The sequence below is a fragment of the Oncorhynchus kisutch genome, linkage group LG10, assembly GCF_002021735.2.
Source record: "Oncorhynchus kisutch isolate 150728-3 linkage group LG10, Okis_V2, whole genome shotgun sequence".
Taxonomy (NCBI): Eukaryota; Metazoa; Chordata; class Actinopteri; order Salmoniformes; family Salmonidae; genus Oncorhynchus; species Oncorhynchus kisutch.
In genome coordinates, this window is record NC_034183.2 from 50,907,068 (window position 1) to 50,927,508 (window position 20,441).

The following is a 20,441-nucleotide window of genomic DNA, read 5'->3' on the forward strand; positions in this document are numbered from 1 at the left end:
GCTCATGAACCTCCAGGTCGTGTTTAATTAATAGCGCTAATCTACATTACTTCACATAGTCTAAAACGCCATTTGTAGGTTTGTGTGGCGCACAGGTTGTTCCACAAACAGCAATAATGAAAATAATAACAAAGAGAGCACGCCGTGATGGGCTTGATAGTACATTTGGATTCCCAGGGAGACAGAAAAGCCGAGGCTAGATTGGAAGCAGCTAGAGTAAGCAATCCTTTCACACGGTCATAAATCAGGAGCACATGCATCTTCTTTTTACACCTAGCCATCAGATCCATTCACCGCTCACCCCACACCGCGAGTCCCCCATTCCAATCTCTAAACATTAGATGCACCGCACTTTACGCAATGAGTAAACTTTTAAATGGGGGTGTGGGAGCCCAGATATTAATGCTTGACAGAGAAGTAGAACGAAGAAGAAGGGGGACAGGCAGGGAGAGGTACAAAAAAATGCACTGAGAGGGAGAGAATGGAGAGCGGGTGAGGGAAAAGAGAGAGGGGGGAGCGAGTCGCCCTTTAGCCCTCCTCGGTTACCTATTCGAAGGCATCTGTCTTCGGCTATTCGAAAACACAAAAGTTTGCGAGCTCAGGCACACCCAAAGATGGGTCACACAACGGATAATTAATGACTTGTCTACAGAGGAGCATAGAACACTGGGAAGAGCCCAAGCATCCTGCGTCAGTCGATGCCTGAAAACCTTACCTGACTTCCAGCACTTCTCTGGGTCTCATGAGCCAAGCTTGATCAGCGTTTGCGGGATTATCTACTGTAAACGCGCCTGGAATATATAGTGTTTTGCTTTTTGGTGACCTTGGATGCGTTGTGCGTAATTTGGTAATGGTATCTTTCCACTAAACAAAACAAAATAAGATAGTTTACATGGCAGCTTTGGAAAGCTATAAATCCTCAACCGCGAGAAGGACGGACTGCTCACAACACATGCGCGCGCGCACCCATCAACACGACGGGGTCTTCCGAGCCCGAGTGCTCCCGAACATGGAGCACCCTTTGCACTTCCGAACTCTTCGAACCCTGCATGCGATTCCTTCGGGCTTAGCAGTCAGCAGCAGGCGATAGATTCCACCTCTACCCTCTACCTCTTTTTTTCCGCCTATAGCTGCTTGCGTGGAGCGGGGTGGATTGACACGGTGAACTACTGAACCAGTGGATTTACAGGACACACAGGGTGGAGAAGGCAAAGGGGTTCGTCTGTCCAATAGGGATCTGATTGCACGGCTGCGAGGCCGACACGCGGGCCATATGGCGATTACAACCTGCGGGCTTCTGCAGGGGTGAACGTGGTCAACCTCATTCCGATACTGCCATTTTCTTGCCAGATTTAAATACATTTTTAGGCTGGGGGTGGTTGGCGGATAACGGGCAGTATGTTCTTCACGAATTAAATAGGCTTGCATCATAGCAGGGGATGTAAAAATAAATTACCTCTATCTTGATGTGCTGTTAAGCTCTCACCCTGTGATTGTTTTTTATTGCACTAACGTTTGTACATTTTGTGAAGATTATTACGTTTTAGAATTTGTGACTAAGTCGGATGCACTTGGCTTTGTTTCTTGGCTGATCCTTTTTTTGCGTCTGAGTGTTATCTGCCTACGCTCAGACAACACACACACACACACACACACACACACACACACACACACACACACACACACACACACACACACACACACACACACACACACACACACACACACACACACACACACACACACACACACACACACACACACACACACACAGAGAGAGAGAGAGAGAGAGGAAGAAATTGAGAGAGAGGGATAGAAAGGGGGAGAGAGAAAGAGATACAAGGTATGGAGAGGGTGGTAGAGATACCCACACGAATAGTGGGAAGTTCAATTACACTGATGCAAATGTGCCACGATAGTATCCGAGTTATTTTGAGTCCTGCATGAAAAACCTTGCCTTTCTTCTGAACATTTCCGGCTTAGTACTCTTATCGCTCCCCTGCATGCTCTTCAACCGGGTGAAAATTCTCCTTGCAGCCTCTGGATACGGTTTCACCGGTCATTTTTCATGCGCTTTGGAATTGCTGCTCTTGTAGATCATTATAAATTAGCGCGGGGCTTCATATTGATTTATTTCCGAAGTGGTAATCATTCCTGCATTACTGAAGGCCGGGGAAATACCTACCTGGCCAACCAATATCTACATGGCCCCCTGAAAAGAATTAGGAGATTGAAATAGACTACTCACAAGGATAATAATAATAATACTGGTAATATAACTTAGGGGAAATAACAGCTATTATTTTCAAGTTTAAGATTCAAGTTTAAGACTAATATGACCACTAGATTGATATTTTAGCTGTTTTTCACCTGCTTTTAATATATGGTTTGGGGAGCTATATTATTGTGTCGCTTTTGGGCAAGTCATTGAGCATCTATTATGTCAAATTTCTGCTTAATATTATGGCTAAGGGTGGCCAATGTGACTGAAATAAAGATGATACATATTACGCTTATGTTTTAGTGGATAAATGCAAGATATGTTAGATATGTTAGATGGTTATATTTCCATTGCGTAAAACTTAAACTAAAGCTTTCGATATTTTGTTTACAATGGGCAAATATTGCAATTATGGAGCTAAGTTAGATCGAGGTTAGGACAGGCTTTAGAATGAACAGTTCTCTCTTGCTTGGAAATATTAAAACAATCCCATTGCTTTTTGTGGACCTCTTGTCCAGGTTATTATTTGGTAGATACACGTGCTACTTATTTACGCGTAAATTAATGATTAATGGTACGACTTTTGTTTTTTTGTCCACAGGAAAAGTATTGTGTTCTAGTGAATATTTTGTCGCCCTGCAGTGTTATGTACCATGCATGCTATTTTATGTAAAGGTTCCGTTATTGTTTTTATACTACAATGAGTGAAGTAAGCAGTGTCGTAGTCTATCTATAATTGTAAAAAGGAAGTGCAACAATCGAATTTAAGCTACCTCCAAAATACTAGTGTTATAGAGCCACCATGTTCTTTTTGCAAACAAATTGCATTAAAAAAAACGGATGGAAATACATTTATCTCGATTTGTTTGCTGTAGCATAACAAAACGAATACTTTGAGGTAAGCAAGAGAATATTCTGGAGAAAAGGGGCTATGCTTATGAATGGTGTATTCTTGGAGGGTCGCGCCTTTTTGTGAGAGAAGGGCTCAATATGGCTGCCATATATTTGTATTGTTCCCACTGCTGTTGAGCGGGAAGATGCGCTCGTGCTGCCTTGTCTCTTATGCGTGGGATTCTAACGACCTTGTCTGGGACACAAAACATGATAAACAATAATCAGACACACTTACGCACACATACATAGAGCCATCTAGAGATATACATATAGAATCTGGACGCCGTGAATCAGTTGCAGGTTGCTGAAAAGGTTTTTGAAGTGCAATAGCCTATCCGATAGAATCGAACCAAAGAGCAGAGCCATTCAAACAAAGGGCCCATATTCAGCTTTCAACCTCTAGTTATGGAGGGAGGGGAATTTAGACAATTTGTAATAGTATTATACGGATGCTATTATAGAAGCCTCATGTCCCACTGTTGCTACCATTACATGCTAATTACAAGTATTACTAATAATCTATTTGTAGCCTATTTACGTGTATTAGACCTGTGCGTAATGCTAATAGTTCGTTTTTTACTATATGCTATTAGCATTTGTCTTGGCGCCATGATTATGATGCACAATTGTTTCCAACATAATCTGAGCACCCAGCTAGCTACCCATCTGACTGGCATGTGGAATAATTTTTCCAACGCTGGGCTGTCATTGAAATCAGACATGAGGCGGTTTCAGTGAACAACCGTGATCTCTTACGCGCACAATGTCCCCCTTTTCATTGCCCCCTGAGCGTCGACCGAAATGCGCTGGAATATTGTTTTTGACACAGCGCCCGACATCAAGGAGCGCCGCTGGAATAGACATTTTGAAAAGTGCTGCCCCTCGCTGCTATGCCCATTAATATTTGATGGGAGCCACCGAGTTGTTCTAATTTTGTTACACAAAGGTTTACACTAGCGAGGCGAAGGGGAGGATTGTGGAAGGAGCCAGCCATGGTAATGACATTTAAGCTGTTTTGTATTCATGAATACAAGGAAGCACTGTATAATAAATATGTATTATTATTATTATGCCTATTATTATTATTATCCTACAAAATACTGATTTCATTGTCTGTATTGTCATCCTTTTTCACACCAAAATGTGAGTAAAAAATGTTCAAGTGGGAAACTGTTGCAGTCTTTGTCTGTCTTTGTAGTTTGCTCTTTCAATGGCATCAATGCACCACACAAGTGTTATATCCACAACAAAACAACGTTAACGCGTCATATACAACATTTACTACGGTTAGCCCAGAAAATAACATACCCCCCCCCCCCCCAAATGCCACCACAACCAATAAAAATGGTGACTGTGCTATATCACACAATAGTACAGTATACCAAATAATAAACAATACTATCTGCTGTATACTAAACACCCCCATATACAGGTATCATTGTGCGTTATGGTGAAATTCAGAAATATAAGCTACTGACATAAGTAATCGAATGTTGCATCATTTCAAGGTCGAAGAAAATCCACAGAAATGTCAACGACAAAATCTGTCGAAAAATATTCTAAAATAAATCCTCCAGTCCCTTTAGGCTACAGTGAGTCGAAACTATGCTCTTCACGCCACCCCTCTATACAACACTTCCCACCTAGCTGAATTATAGCCTACTCTTCTCCTAAGTTTGTATTCCAATTAAGTTGTCTATCCTGTCCAAAAAACGTCTGAAGCTCAGGTATTACACCTCTGGCTATGAATAGGCCTATGCTGACGAGCTCCGGTGCTTTTATGAGATTCAAATGGCGACGAGGCGTTCCCGTTTTGCCAAATTTAAACAAATCTTCCCTTAATTGGTAATCGCATATGCAGTAACTCAAGACCTCGAGCTACTTAGCCTTCATATTAGTTGCTGATCCATTGCCGTAAATCGCCCGCGATAATCAACTGCGGGGGGAGAGAGGAGTGTGAAAAAGGCAAAAGCTTTTCTCGACCGACGAGAGACAAGAAGCACCGAAAAAGCCAGAGTGAGAAACGAGGATCTAGGAATCTCTTCCTCATTCCCGCGTATCATCACTCGCCAATCATTTTCCCCGAGAAATGATTTATCGCGGAGACGGCCATAAACAACACAACTCCCTCACAAACACACAATGGCAGCCCGCTGCCGCTGACACACATATCACAATAAATCAAGCGAAGAAGCTGGCTGAAAAGAAGAGAGAGGGAGAGAGAGAGACATGCAGACATGAAGAAGACCGAGGTGGGATGGGGGCGGATGAGAATAGTAATACGACTGCTTTTAAAATATATACATCGCTATCGTTGCATTGCAATACAGTGCAGTACTATGACAAGTAACGGCTAGCATCGTTCATGTAACCAATGCTGAAGTCAAACGATGGGATGATGGTTGCAAACACATACATGATGTCAAAGTACGGCAAGATGAGTATTTTTGACATATTTACCACAATATAACAAACAGCATATAATTCATTGACTCGGGTAAGCCAACAGCGCAGCAATGCACTTGCGTGGAAGTGGCGTTCCCGTTTCCGCTATACTCACAATGTCCACACCACGAGAGGCTCCCGTCCAAATTTGTTTTATTGCAGCCTCTGTGTGTCTCTCCCCTCTCTTTTTTTCTCCGCTATAGGTCTTGTTTTTAAAAGGACAGTTGAATTTCACGTCAGACACAGGGAGACCATGTCTGCGATATTCCTGACGAATACATATCTATTCTGCAACCTCTGCATTAATTATTTAATGAATCACGTGACCAGGAGGGGGATGGGGTACCTCTCCCTGCACGCTCGCGGGACCACTCTGACCCAACACTCCAGAGCCCACGTTCCAACTTAAATCTTTTACAGAAATATAAAACAAAGACGAGCCTATAGGCATACACCGTTTACTCTAAAGCTCTTTGTGAATGGGAGAAATACGTCTTAGGCTACGTGTGTGCTATGTAGGCTACTGAAATAAGTTATGTTAAGTGGCAATACGAGAGAGATGACATGATACGAATAGAGGATAGTGAAACTCTTGGGTGCGTTCGTTTTGTCTTTATTCCTTACCATCTCTGTTTATGTATTTCGAGATAAGGGTGTTTTTCTTTCGCTTGAAAACAAGAAATCCTTATTTAGATATAGATTTATGCACAGAAGGCGTAGACTAAAAGCCACTTTTGTCATAGCTAAACTTGTTTGATTGGTCTATTGTTGAGATTATTTATGTCCTATTATTCGTTGAAGTCCTTGTTGGTTTGCACAAATCTTTTGTTTACACAATAATTAAATAGATTTTTGACCATTCTGGAATAAATGAAAACGATGCATACACTCTTTCACCCACAGTCAATTTCATAATAACACTATCGTTACTGATGGTGATTCAATATGACACCATTTCTAAAAGATCAAAGAAAACAACGACCTTTTGTGGTATCCTTATTTTCGAACTACTTCGACAGGAGTTGCGAAGTGATAGCACACATAGCTGTGCCGAAGAGATCTCTAAATAGCAACCATCTAATTATTAACACATTTGGTGGAAGCCCGTGGCACGAGGGGTGATTCATTTTTGCAGGGACCGTTGTGGAGCGAATAAAAGACAGGTAGCACGCGGCAGATAGGAGAGAGTTGTATGGGGCGACACCCTGCCGCAAGCACTTGGCAACAATGGTACCAATCCTTTGGTGTGCTCTGCCATTGCACTCTCTCGGAACAATAGACCTGGGGCTGTGTCCAACAAACCCATGCAGCTATGTCTAAAGGAGAATCCTGAAGGTCAAACAATAGCAGGACTTGGTGCTGTGCCTGCGAGTAGCAGAGAACAACAGAACACTGAAGCTGCTTCCCTTTTCCCCAGGAATATCGTACACAATAAATTAGACAGCTTGAAAGGAAAACGGCACAAAGGGGTTTGATATCAAATGTAATTACCCCGAGGAATTTAGGAAAGAAATCAACGCTGTGTAGAAAAGCTATTTTCCGGCTTTAACTTTGCCCAGCAGGTTATTTGGAAATATTTGCGGTCGGGGGAAAATGTGAACAATGCACGCAAGATAGGCCTACATGCGGATGGCAGAGTAGAACAATACAATTGTGCGTGTCAGATAAAATCGTTGTATCATTATTGTAGCTTTACTCTCTTCGATAAAGCATAGGGGAGACGCAAAGGGACGACTGGGAAACACTGAAGTCCAAAACTAACAACACATTTCAAGGAGTTGCAAAAGATTTCACCCATAATTGAAATCAAATATTTGCAGGGGTGATAGCACTATTAATGATGGCTATAGAGTACACTAATCACAGTAGGCCCATATAAACGCAACATAGATGACCACAATAAACGAATACTGCTCACAAAAGAATGACACCATATTGTGTAGGCTAATTATAATAGTAATATTAACACCACCAACAACACCAATAACTGAATGAGAATAATAGTGATGATTGCACAGGCCTAATATAAATAATTTTATTTGGACGAAATACATTGCAAGAAAAGGTCTAAGAAAAATCCGTGATCGATGGGAACACCCAAAAGCCTTATCCTTGTAAACGATTAACCTAATCACTCTAGAATTGAATAAAACTGCACTTAAAACTGAAGTGTACATTAAAAAACCTATTGAAATACTGTGTAAATAAAGAATAGCCTACCTGTGGCTTACTGTTGTTTACAGAAGACATAATAATAACAATAACACTAGTCATCATCATCATCATAATAGTAATAAATGGTCAATAACAATAAATACTCTCATCAGAAACAAAAATCATATAGCAGTCTATGAAAATCAAAGCTGGAGTTTGGCTATGTAAACACAACGTTATGCTAAAGGCTAGGTTTATATGGGGTAGCAGAGATTGATTTACGAAGTCCAACATCCCGGACTTTATTGGGGATCGTAAATCTGTCAGAGCCGGCAGGACACACACAGCCTTTTTTTCAAATATATTCTGAGAATGACATGGACTCCGTAGGACAGCATTCAGCATCCAGCCAGCATGTAACATAACCTGACATATACTATATATACTTTAGTTATTTTAGGTATGTTTCAATCAATACTGTAAGCTTCTGGAAAAAAAATCTAAATCTATGGAAGACAGTCTGAAATATGATAAAACGTGAAGGTAGGCCTACATGATGAACGGTATCAAGCTATTGGCGTTGCGATAATAATTATAAAGATGAATTATGGATGCTGTTAGTGTATGTACTGTAGCCTTTGATATGCATTTATGTACTATATATCTTATGCATGTATGTATGTATGTATGTATGTACTGTTTGTCTGAATGTAGGCCTATCATTATTTGTGCTGTTATCATTAGTAGTATAATTAAAGTAGTTGTAGCTAGTAGTAGTAGGCTATAATTATAATAGTAGTATCATTAAAGTACTACTAGTAGTAGTAGCTAGTAGTAGTAGGCTATAATAATAATAGTAGTATCATTAAAGTACTAGTAGTAGTAGTAGCTAGTAGTACTAGGCTATAATAATAATAGTAGTATCATTAAAGTACTAGTAGTAGTACTTGTAGTAGTAGTAGTAGGCTATAATAATAATAGTAGTATCATTCAAGTACTAGTAGTAGTAGTAGCTAGTAGTAGTATGCTATAATAATAATAGTAGTATCATTAAAGTACTAGTAGTAGTAGTAATCTAGTAGTACTAGGCTATAATAATAATAGTAGTATCAATAAAGTACTAGTAGTAGTAATTGTAGTAGTAGTAGGCTATAATAATAATAGTAGTATCATTAAAGTACTAGTAGTAGTTGTAGTAGTAGTAGGCTATAATAATAATAGTAGTATCATTAAAGTACTAGTAGTAGTTGTAGTAGTAGTAGCTAGTAGTAGTAGGCTATAATAATAATAGTAGTATCAATAAAGTACTAGTAGTAGTAATTGTAGTAGTAGTAGGCTATAATAATAATAGTAGTATCATTAAAGTACTAGTAGTAGTTGTAGTAGTAGTAGCTAGTAGTAGTAGGCTATAATAATAATAGTAGTATCATTAAAGTACTAGTAGTAGTAATTGTAGTAGTAGTAGGCTATAATAATAATAGTAGTATCATTAAAGTACTAGTAGTAGTTGTAGTAGTAGTAGCTAGTAGTAGTAGGCTATAATAATAATAGTAGTATCATTAAAGTACTAGTAGTAGTAATTGTAGTAGTAGTAGGCTATAATAATAATAGTAGTATCATTAAAGTACTAGTAGTAGTAATTGTAGTAGTAGTAGGCTATAATAATAATAGTAGTATCATTAAAGTACTAGTAGTAGTTGTAGTAGTAGTAGCTAGTAGTAGTAGGCTATAATAATAATAGTAGTATCAATAAAGTACTACTAGTAGTAATTGTAGTAGTAGTAGGCTATAATAATAATAGTAGTATCATTAAAGTACTAGTAGTAGTAATTGTAGTAGTAGTAGGCTATAATAATAATAGTAGTAGACTAAGTAATAAAGAGTAGTAAGAGGCCAGCTAGAAGTACGCTATAGATAGGAACAGTGCTATTATTCATTGCGTTATCCATTAGTTATCATGCATTACTACCCTTGAAATCGAAAGTTATTCGCTAAAATAGTAACATATAACTTTTTGTTTATTTTCACATGCCGCATTTGGTGATTATTTGGTGAAACAGCATCATAGTGAGCCACACATTCAGACATAGCCCATGGGTCCACAAAGAAAAGGGAAAAGACTCCAAAGAGAACCATCACTTTTCTAGGCAGCTTGTGCAAGTTATTGCGTGCAAACATTTATGCACAGTGAATGTAAGCTATTTCGGAGGCATTCGTGTACACAAAAACAACACCTTACACAGTCAATAAAGTAAAATGGTGTACTGTACTATGTATTAGTGGACAGTGGGTTAGATTGGGGGGGGGGGGGGGGTTGCTGGCAGCAGTAACAACAGTGCTTTGCTTTACTTAATGTCTCCTTTAAAAAAAGAAAAAAAAGAAGAAACGCTTCCAGCTTTTGCACACAACGTGCGCGTGCGTTCGCTATATATCTCTGTGACTACATGGCGCTGACCTCCGCTCAGTGGCTTTCCACAAAAATGATTCATCAATGCGCGGAGGCTATTTGTTTTGCAATTAGCGGGGTGATCTAAAACAGGCACCGCACCACCGCAGCTCTCCGGGACAAGCGGCAGAGGCTTCCAACAAATCTTGGAGGGCTTTTAGGTCCAAGGAGGGAGGGAACGAGGCTGGAGGGGGACTGAGGGAGCATGATACAATGCAAGGCGTTGGCATACCATATAGTAGTCATATCTGGAGGGGGGGGGGGGGGGGGGCAAAAGCCCCATGACTTCCTGTGTTAAGCTGAAGCTGCTGAAATGTACAGTCTCACTCATAGCGAGGCCTATCAACGAGATGTGGGACACAACCCAAACGTCTCCTATAGGAACCAGTGACTTAGCCTATATATTTGTGAATCTGAAGGGAACGAGAGAGAAAAAAAAGAATCCATGCAGCTAGATAGCTCTGGAGAAGGGCACGGCTGTCTGTTTTCTTAAGGCCCTGTTTGGTTTCGGTGGTTGTCTGAGACGAGATAGCACCGTGCCCCGAGGTTACAGTCACCTGGCCGCGGTGTTATGACTAACTCGCCCGGGGTCTTTGCTGGAAATGTAACATGGAGCACTGTGCAGTCTGCGAGAGGTCAAGGGGTACCAAGGGTCAGTCTGTGACTTCGCAACGGACCTAATCGGTCAGAAAACGTGTCCCCTGGTTGAACTCGCGCTCGGCCAGGCCATTCTGTTGTCAATTCCACCCATCGATTTTTTTCTCTCTGCCTCTCCCTTCGATAACAGTCCCTATATTTTTACAATGTGTTTCTGTTACTTTAACACGCATCGTGCCGCACAGGCCCGCAGAGGGAGCAGAAGCCATGGCGCAGAACCTCTGGTCTTTTTTTTATATACCCGCAGAGATTGATTTGGAGGGGTCAAGTAGCAGTGAATGCACTTCTGAGGCATTCGTGCTCATGTAAGCAAACTACTAAATGCAATTGCGTTGCAGAGATGTGCTACCAGTCGTTTATTTCGAGGTCAATTGTTTTTTAGCGATTCGTTCTTTTCATTTTGGTTTGACCAATTGACCATCGAATTACTGTATAAAAACGATAGGACTTTAGGCTTCATATTCAAATTGAAATCTAACTGCCAGTAGCACTAAACAAGTATCTTCAAGAAGAAAAATATAAATTGGCCAATTATAGTACAGTATTCTAAGAATGTAAATATCCTAATCCTGTAAGAATGCAGTGCATATAGTCAAGCGTTGAAGACAAGGACGCTGTCCACTCCAAAAGGCAACATTACGCATGTGTGTGTAGGCCTATTACAAAAGCCTATACACCCATATCCATATATATATATATAATGTGCTAAAAACATAGGCCTATTGAAATAAGCCACAAATAGAGAGAGCGAGAGAGGAAGAGGGTGAGCGAGAGAGACATCTGACATGTTAACACCACTTCAGGGGTGACGCTTGAAGCCCAAGAGAAGTAAACAGTTACACAAATTCTCAGGAAAACGCAACTTCATTTCTACCCTCCACACCGATCATGGATACACAGCAGCAGGGATCCAGAAGTCCCCACGCTATATCAAAGCGACCATAAAACCTACCTAGCCTTCCCCCCGACCGCAACAAATGCGCGCCTGCTACCCGGCTGTGAAAGCAAGGGCCATGAAGCAATAAAACTCTAACCCAAGCAAACCAACGAAACAAAAGTCATTACCTTCGTCGCTGCCATCCTCGGTAATGCGAAGATTCTCAATGTCGTTGGAATTCTATGAGGATTTTCTTCCAGAAAAAAAGTTTTCTTGGTCAAAAAGAATGTAGTGGGTTGAGAAGGGGGGGGGGGGGGGGGGCGTGTATCTTCAAGTGTCTTCCAAGACTCCTCTCCCCTCCTAGCAGAAGGTCCGTGCAGTTGTGCTGCTGAATGACAATAGAGGAGAAGAAGTGTTTAAAGAGAAGAAGTGATTAATGATTTTTCTGTATAATTCTCACATTTTTCTTGGCTCTGTCCGCAAATAATGGCGGTGAACTTTTGGGCCCCTTAGAAATCTGTTCGCTCCTATTCACCCTCCGAAGGCAGAAGGCTTCTTCTTTTTTTTTTATAAAGGATAAGAATAGAATTCTAAGGTGCATATTGTATGTGATGTCACACGGAAATTCATTTATTTTACTATGCAAGTGCTTGGGGGCTTTTTTGTGAAGACACATATGCGTGGGGACCAATGTATCTATTCAAATAAACGACGTTTGAACTGTTGTGAACATCACAACATTTGGACATAATATCACTTGCCATCTGAAAAGTATAGACACTGCCTAAGGGCCCAATGTGTGTGAGCTATAGACTTTAAAAAAGGAACACATTCAAGAATACTGTGAACGAATTCGATAGTAGGCCTATCACATTGTATTTCAATGGTACTGTGTGTGTATATTTGACTGGACTTGTTTCAATGTCTTGAGGCATAGCATAGGCCTGTAGGAAGCTGGAGGTTTTGAAAAGGCATTTCATAAATATATGGTGAGAAAAAAATCATAGAAATGGATTGGATGAGGCTATATGGCACAAGGGCTTACATCAACCAACCAAGTAATAGAACATCTTCTCTGTTCCACGGAATGCTAGAAGACCAATTTGAGCCCACACTTTTGTTTAAAGTTCAACACCCAAACAGAATGCTATTTTCTCCTGCACTATATTTTCGATACCTGCTCTAAGAGAAGAAAATGAAAATTAATACAAGAGCCGCGCCTTACAAAAGAAGCCATTTGTCTTCTTGATTATCTATTTGGTTGTCAAGGTTTGAGCTATGGCACCGGCCCGCTCCTTTGTAATATAAAAAAAACCCACAGCGAGCCAGCAAACACAGAGAAACTGTTGTGCAAAAATTAGACTCATTAAAGCATTAAAAGCCCACGAGCCGAGAACCTATTTAATATTTTTTTTCAAAACGAGGATCCATATTTTCAGCACCAGCGAGCAGCGGGTGTGTGAGCACCGTTAAATTAACGAGAGAAGAGAGTGAAACGAAGGGGTTTGTGATTTAAAACGAGATTACAAGGCATAATGTACCAGGATCACTCATGACCACAAGATATAAATCAACCACGGAGATATTCAGTGATTTTTTAAAAGACAGGCTACATAGAAAGGCAAACGAAAACCCACCATGGGAGGGCGAAATTAAATTGAATCATTTTTGTTTTTTTTACACATCCCTTGCTATTAAAGGAGCTGGTCTGAAGAGAGCGACATATCTCAGTATCTTTTGGAGCCATAGCATTGGGGAAACAGTGGCAGAGGGAAAGGAGGACACACAGAGGATAGATGGACTCCTTTTCAAGCATTTATTACATTTCTATAGCTATTTACAAATAAAAGGTAGACACTGAGGAGAATAAGCAGAAAAATAGCAACATTCAAATATGGAGGAAGAAAAAAACGATAACATCTTTGGAATGTAAATAAAAGGAACGCATAGAAAATAAAATACCAAAAATGGCACATGGTGAGAAGAAAGAGGGAGGGGGGGCGCATGTTTATGTGCCAAGAAAGGATACCAGATAGAGAAAGATAAAAGATCAAATTAACGTGTATTCAGTCATGCAATATACGCACCATTTTTCTCATTACAACCCTGGCCAACAAAATTGCTTAAATTATATTTCACTTACAAGAAATGAGTACGTTCGTATTGCAGATACTTGCCACAAAATTCAAATGAGCTTAACCTGTCACTTCATAACACAAGGCAAGAAAATAATGAACATAAGTACAACTGAGGTAATTATAATAGTAAGGTAGTACATTGCAGTGCTGTTTTTATTTTACTTAGGTAGGTTTGTACCAGCTTTTGGTTCATATGTTTCTATAAGTCCAGCTTTATCCTTCCACTGCGACGACTATCCTATGTTAATACCGTGATTTACCATCTTTTTTCAAATGCACCCTGTCTCTGCTAGAAAGAAAGAAGCGAAAGGAGTCCCTGTAAAAATGAACTAGCAACGGACCTCACAATCGTTGTCAGTCTTCATTTAATTGCATTTGATAAACATAGAATACAACTGAGAATCAGCTATATTTTCTCTTACAAAAAAAACTTCATGTTTGGAGAACATATTCGGTGTATTTTTTAGTATTGAGGAGAGGAAAAAGGAGTAAGAAAACGGCTCTTGACGAAACAAGGGGCTTATGTATTAAACAGAACTTTGGACGTTGAGGTAATGGGCAGGCCCCACCGTTCACCCTTTGTACTGCAGAGTAAACATGACAAATGGGGCCGAGTTTGGCATGATTAAAGATGAAACACGGATCCATCTTCACCAAATCTGAAAAGTATCTGCCGCCTTCTGTCCTAATGGAACGGAGGGGGGGCGAGAGAGAAGGAGAGAGAGAATGAGAGGGGCACGGGATAAAAAAGGGAACTGGATCAGGTTGTGAACACATCATTGGAAGTGTTTGTGTTTGAATCTTCTCCCCTTTTAAATTTTTTAAGAGACACATTTTCTCTTAGTTTTTTACTCCCCCTTCCCCCCCCCCCTCCCCCCCCACATGTTATAACCCTGTAATTGAATTGAAGAGGGAGGTAAAAACATGGTGGAATCCATGTATCCAACTCCAGAAACGGAGGTTTCAAAGTGCATGTTGGGTGGGTGGTGGATGGGTAGGAAAAGGAGGGAGGCTATAGGCTCGGTGGAGGCCCGCTGGTTCGGTTCTGAGAGCTCCCCAGCGCGAGCCCGCTGCTTTGCGAGTTTGTGTTGTTGGAGTTACTGTTGGAGCGAATCTTGGTGTTGGGCAGCTTGTGGTCCTTCTTCCATTTCATCCGCCGGTTCTGGAACCAGATTTTGATCTGGCGTTCGGACAGAACCAGCGTGTGGGCGATCTCCACTCTGCGTCTCCGGGTCAGATAGCGGTTGTAGTGGAACTCCTTCTCCAGCTCCAAGACTTGCTGTCGCGTGTAGGCTGTCCGCGAGCGCTTGGGTTCACCCACCCCTGTGTAATTTGGATTCACTGTGGGACAGAGAGCAATATATTACAGGCCATCCCCAAAACACACATGCATTGCATTTGTAGGCCTTAACATACATGATTAATATACAGATCAAAACATTTAAATATTATATTAAATCTGCCTCAGAACGTGACACAAAGTAGGCCTATATAGACATAACCATGCTGGATCATGTTATGCAAATAATAGTATTTTATATACATTCACTGTGAATGAGGGGCGCATGAGGGTGTTATTAGAGCCTGAATGGGTGCTGGATAATGATTCAACTCATTCAGAACTAGACAAAACACAGTGAATAGTATCCCCAAAAAGCCTAATAAAATACAAACCTAATGACTTATCTAAAAGTAAGGCCCTAACTCCTTAATTTTTAATTTCTGGCGAATGGCGCTGGCATTATCCACAGGGCTATGTCTTTAAACGACGACTTTATAATAGTCGCATTTTGTCGTTGTCTGAATGCATGCTCTCGTTCTCAAAGCACACACTCTAATCATTGCTGAATAGTTGTGTGGGTCTATAATATAGTTCAACTATTTGCCTTACCATTAGTGTTTTATTGTAGTCTCCATAAATATGAATATTTTAGCTTCCATAAAACTTTTCCATGAACAATAGAGAGGCGACAGAGGAAGGTGCACGTTTGTACATCCAACCACTTAAAATCAAATTACCAAAGCATAAAACTGAACTTATGGGACAGTCGAGTCGTCATAAAACCAATCTTAGGAAGAAATGAGAAGGGCTAGGTTACATAGACTTCAAAGGTACTTGGCGAACAAGTGCAATAAAAATTTATGGAGGGTGTAATTATATTGCCCTGCAAACAGCCGATCGTAAATCTAGACCAAGGGCTACTTCACGAGGGAGATAGATTTAGCACCGAACACTAAGCTTCCCACCTTAGGTAAACTGATACAGGCTCACAAATACGCAGAGTAGGGAGAAGTTAGTAGCACTTACCGATGTTTACGTGGACTTTTTTCATCCAGGGGTAAACCACCGGATCCTTGCGAGAGCTGGCGGTGGAAGGGCTATGGTTGAGGGGATTCTGGCCACACGCGGGTGGAGGGCTTGGAGTTACGGAGTCGCAATGGTGGCTAGGCTCCGGGAGAGGGGTTGAGAGTCCGGCTGGGGGGAGGACGTGACCCCGTGGAGACATCACCACCGCGGGCTGCCCCGGACCCTGGCACGTCGTGTAAGGCGGGTCGGCGCAGCCCGACCGCTGGTGGTAGATCGACTCATTCTGAAACGCAGGCTCTCGCCTCTGGGCGCTGTAGTAGTCCGGAGAGTGACTGGGTAGGTAGTCATTCTGTGAATATTCCTCGCAGGGTGGAAACTTGGGGTCCACATAGTTGGAGTTGATCAAATAGGAACTCATGGCCATTAATTTCTTTGAATTGCACACAAAATATACTAAAATGTATATCTATCGCTTTACTCGTTTTCCTGTTTCGTAGAACCCTCCTACTTTCTGTCAAGTGAACAAAGTTAAGAATCCATGTGACAGCGAGAGCCAATGGCGTGGATCCTGACGATTCCCGGATAAGGAAATAGGATTAGGCATAGCAGAACCCGCACATCATCCTGGCATAGTATGTGGCATTCGAATGTTGCATACTTTTTTACACACTGGCACGCTCTGCGAAAAGCACGAATCAAAACAATAACAACCCGAGGCAGACACGCCAGAAATACATACCACCGGAGTTTACACACGGTCTATAGAGCAGATCAACTAGCCAACCCCCTCACCTGCCCAATTCGCCATACATTACATAAACAAGAAAAGTGTTGCGTCCCAAACGCCTTGATAGTCAAGCTATATTCCTTTGAACGATTTTTAAAATTCTTTATACTGGAGCTTTTGAAAACAAGGGCTGGGAAAGTGATGCCGTGTGCTCGTTCTTGCCAGGCTTTTAAATGCACTCGCTAATAATGGTGAGAGAATGCCCTGGCGTGCGCTGCGTGCAGCAGAAGCCTGTCAGAGATGAATCTAGGCTTGTTTAGGATCGATAGAAAATTCATCAACTAATTCAGGTTACAAAGCCTCCTAAATCACAGCTAGACCTTTGCGTTAAAGCAAGTCACCGTCAGTCCCCCCTAAAGACCACGTTTATCCTGCACACCAATTTTACACACCTACCTTGCATAGTAATTGAGACCATGCGCCCTTGCATTACTAACCGAATAATAGTTTTGGTCCTTATCAGGATTGCATTATCCTAACCCATGCAATGTTATCGTTGGAATAAGTCTCCATGCATGGTGAGTGATCATGCGATAAAACTCCTTTGTTGTCCAAATTGACTGTTTCTCAATCGAAATGGGGACACCGTGAATACGCTTTTCAGTTGAAGACAAGCATATCACAGCAAATAAAACCCATTATAACTTTCGGTTACCTTTTCTATAGAAATTGTCAACATTGAAAAACAATATAAAAATATCTCACCCCATTAGCCTACATTGGGATAATATAGCCTAATGGTACAACAAAATTACAATAAACATCATCTGGCAGTCGTCTGTATCCATCGATGGCTTGTAGTGTATACATCAACTACATACTCCCTTAGACACGAATTTGTGACCGTGAGTCTGTTCACACAAATCCGGATCTACAGGGTATATATAGATGACAGGTATTCTCCAGACAGGTATTGAAAGGGGCTGCTCACCTTGACTGCGTCATGTGAGGTATCAAGGTGCTACGCCCAAAGCAGGCTTCCTTCAAGTGTGTCAGCATTGTGCTACAGCACTACTTAATGAAAGGTGCTTTCCTCGCAAACATAGCTCGTGATGTGTAGGGACCAACTTTACAAATTCACATTTGTTTCTGCCATGCATTTATGCTTTGAAAAAGACAGCATGGTTGGTTTTCGGTAACCACAAAAGAACACTAAGAGCAAATCAGTGTAAATAATTGGGTTTCAAAAAATATTACTTTTCAGGGGAGACTGAAGCTTAGCTCACACTTCTACAATTAAATGAGAGGGAGTAGCTCGTTTATAACCGAAGCCACCAGTCTATCTGACAATACAGAGCGAACAAACGCCAAGTGAATAAACTTGAGGGTCTACGGGATGATAAGATAGCCAGCTCCTTATCGACTACTGTACACAATATTGACAAGCAACGGTATACACAGTAAGAAAGATCAAGTGAGTCAAACTGCAGAAAGGTCAACCGAAGCTCGAGCCCAGGCTGTAATAAAACATTTGTTTTTTTTATGGCAGGTCATTTTTGTTTACAAGTCGCCGGCAAACACCACTCAAACGGCGATATCCGGAGGTAGGGTATATAAAACAATAAAATATGCACGAAGCAAGAAAACTCCTCGACCTTTTAAACAAGTTTCCCCCTCACAACAAGCACAGAGTCTCTCATTTCGATTTTAAACGTCTGGAAAAAAACACATATACTCATTCTGGCTACTCAAGACTCCAACCTTACGAAGCAAGCAAGCATATTGACCATATACAAAAGGCTAAAATTATCATCCATACTATTGAGGTAAGACCTGTGTACGACAGCATTTAGAACCACAATAATCTTCTTCAGAGTAGATAGACCATTTGATATCGACTTCATTGTGAGAGCTAAATGTTAAATGTGTTGTGAACAATACCTAATAGGAATAGGTTGCGTTGGCATTTTACATCTGTATATCTGTATATTAAAATGCATATCAAACTACGTCGAATTATTTAGGATAAAATGTGTGTATAGTCTCTGAGTACAGCTTTTACTTTCCAAAAATAAAATAATGAACAAACACATTCAACAAAGACCTTCACCTCTAATCAACATCAAGGCATGTTTCTCAAACCATCCTCTATAAGAGACATTTGAAATTCGATTATTATACACATTTTTTGTTTTAAATCAATTGAAATATTGACTAGGAAAATATATATTTTTCCATATTCAAATAGGCTATTTATTTCATGAGGAAATATTATTTAATAATCTAACATGATACCTGTGATAGGTTACCCCTATGATGGAGAATTAAAATATTTTGAAATATCTTATATTGTGCCATTATTTAATAGGCTACCAATAAATTAGAGTAGTAAAACAAGCAAAAAGTAGGCCTATTGATATTGATTAATCCCATGTGTCCATTTTATCTAAATATATTTATCTCAAAGTGTTCCTATATCAATGGGTATAGGTTATTCTTTGGACGGGTCTTTGTTTAGAAATCGCAACGGTTCTTTTTTTTAATGGAATTTGGGACCAAATTCAATTAAAGAAACAATTACTGAGCAAAAGCCAAGTCATTTCAGAAAAACAAAAAAATGGAGATGGCATCGAAGTGAACCTCTATACCAGAATTATCTTTGTTCGTTTCATACTTTGTAATGAGGAAAACAACAAACCAAATCTATATTACGAAATCTTTAGCACCCCTAGCGTTTACATATTCGTTAATTCACAAATAGGCCTTAACAATGTCCTGAACACTCAAATCGTCCATTTCTTGCATTGTCTGTCTATTCTTCTATCTTTCTCCTCAAAACAACTAGCATTCTTTATATCAGGGCTGAATTAATCACTATACAATGTGGACAATATGAATAAATGAATCCAGCTAGTCCTAATCATGCCTGTATAAAAAACATATGTCACGCGACTAAATTCTAACGCACAAAAATAGGACCAATATGTTTTCATAGCATAAGGGAGAAAGTCCAGCCCTAGTGTCCACTCTAGCCCTTTCACCCCCTGGAGTCCACGACCTCGCCTTCACCCCCTTAACTATCCCCTCTGAACGGCATAGGGACCCCTGAGCCATCTGCCCCTTCGGGGTTAATGTGTACACCAACAGGCATTCAAGGAGAGCACCCACAAACTATAGCCAAGGTAAATATTCACCCCAAAACCCCACACGGTGCTCAGGGTACTGCGCCTCAATGAGCTGAATTAAAGTCATAACTACTCCGAATATGAAAGGAGGGGGAACAGTGCCACTCACCGCAGTGCAAAGCACGTGGTCCGCCCAGGCAAGCACCTGCTCAATAGAGAACACCGCAATATGTAAATTAAGCGCCAATTTCTTACTTACTTCGCTCCTTGGCACATTTCATCTCGTCTTCGATTCCCCCTTTCCCCATCTCTCCTGCTGCACACAGGACGCGGTCTTGCTCCGGTAATTGTCGATTCTCCAAGGCTTTCTTTCTCTTTCGCCGTACGGTGAGCCCTGAAGCCCCCTTACCTTTCTCTAACGCCACAGGTTTAGCCCGTGACCTCTCCGT

At 40.9% G+C, this 20,441-nt stretch overlaps 2 protein-coding genes across 3 annotated transcripts in view; both read right to left on the reverse strand.

The window, feature by feature from the left end:
• LOC109898328 (homeobox protein Hox-B3a-like) overlaps positions 1–20,441 on the reverse strand; it is a 58,250-nt gene that overhangs the window by 14,341 nt on the left and 23,468 nt on the right. The window contains exon 2 of one of the 2 annotated variants that reach the window (XM_031833890.1): positions 11,883–12,082. The gene's annotated coding sequence lies outside the window, so the exon portion shown is untranslated. Of the gene's footprint in view, positions 1–715; positions 1,565–11,882; positions 12,083–20,441 lie in introns of those variants that run through there. The other variant, XM_031833891.1, reaches the window with a different exon arrangement.
• LOC109898330 (homeobox protein Hox-B4a-like) lies at positions 13,497–17,728 on the reverse strand. Its single transcript, XM_020493273.2, has 2 exons — positions 16,141–17,728; positions 13,497–15,173 (listed from the first exon to the last, which is right to left on the reverse strand). Exons 1-2 carry the CDS (start codon positions 16,562–16,564, stop codon positions 14,845–14,847), a joined length of 753 nt encoding a protein of 250 aa, XP_020348862.1. The 5' UTR covers positions 16,565–17,728; the 3' UTR covers positions 13,497–14,844.

What these genes read in the sequence shown, in the direction of transcription:
- LOC109898330 (XM_020493273.2), bottom strand. Translation starts at nt 16,564, where the DNA reads ATGGCCATGAGTTCCTATTTGATCAACTCCAACTATGTGGACCCCAAG. An exon ending in AAAAGTCCACGTAAACATCG is followed by an intron (nt 15,174 to 16,140) that starts GTAAGTGCTACT and finishes TCTGTCCCACAG; the next exon opens with TGAATCCAAATTACACAGGG.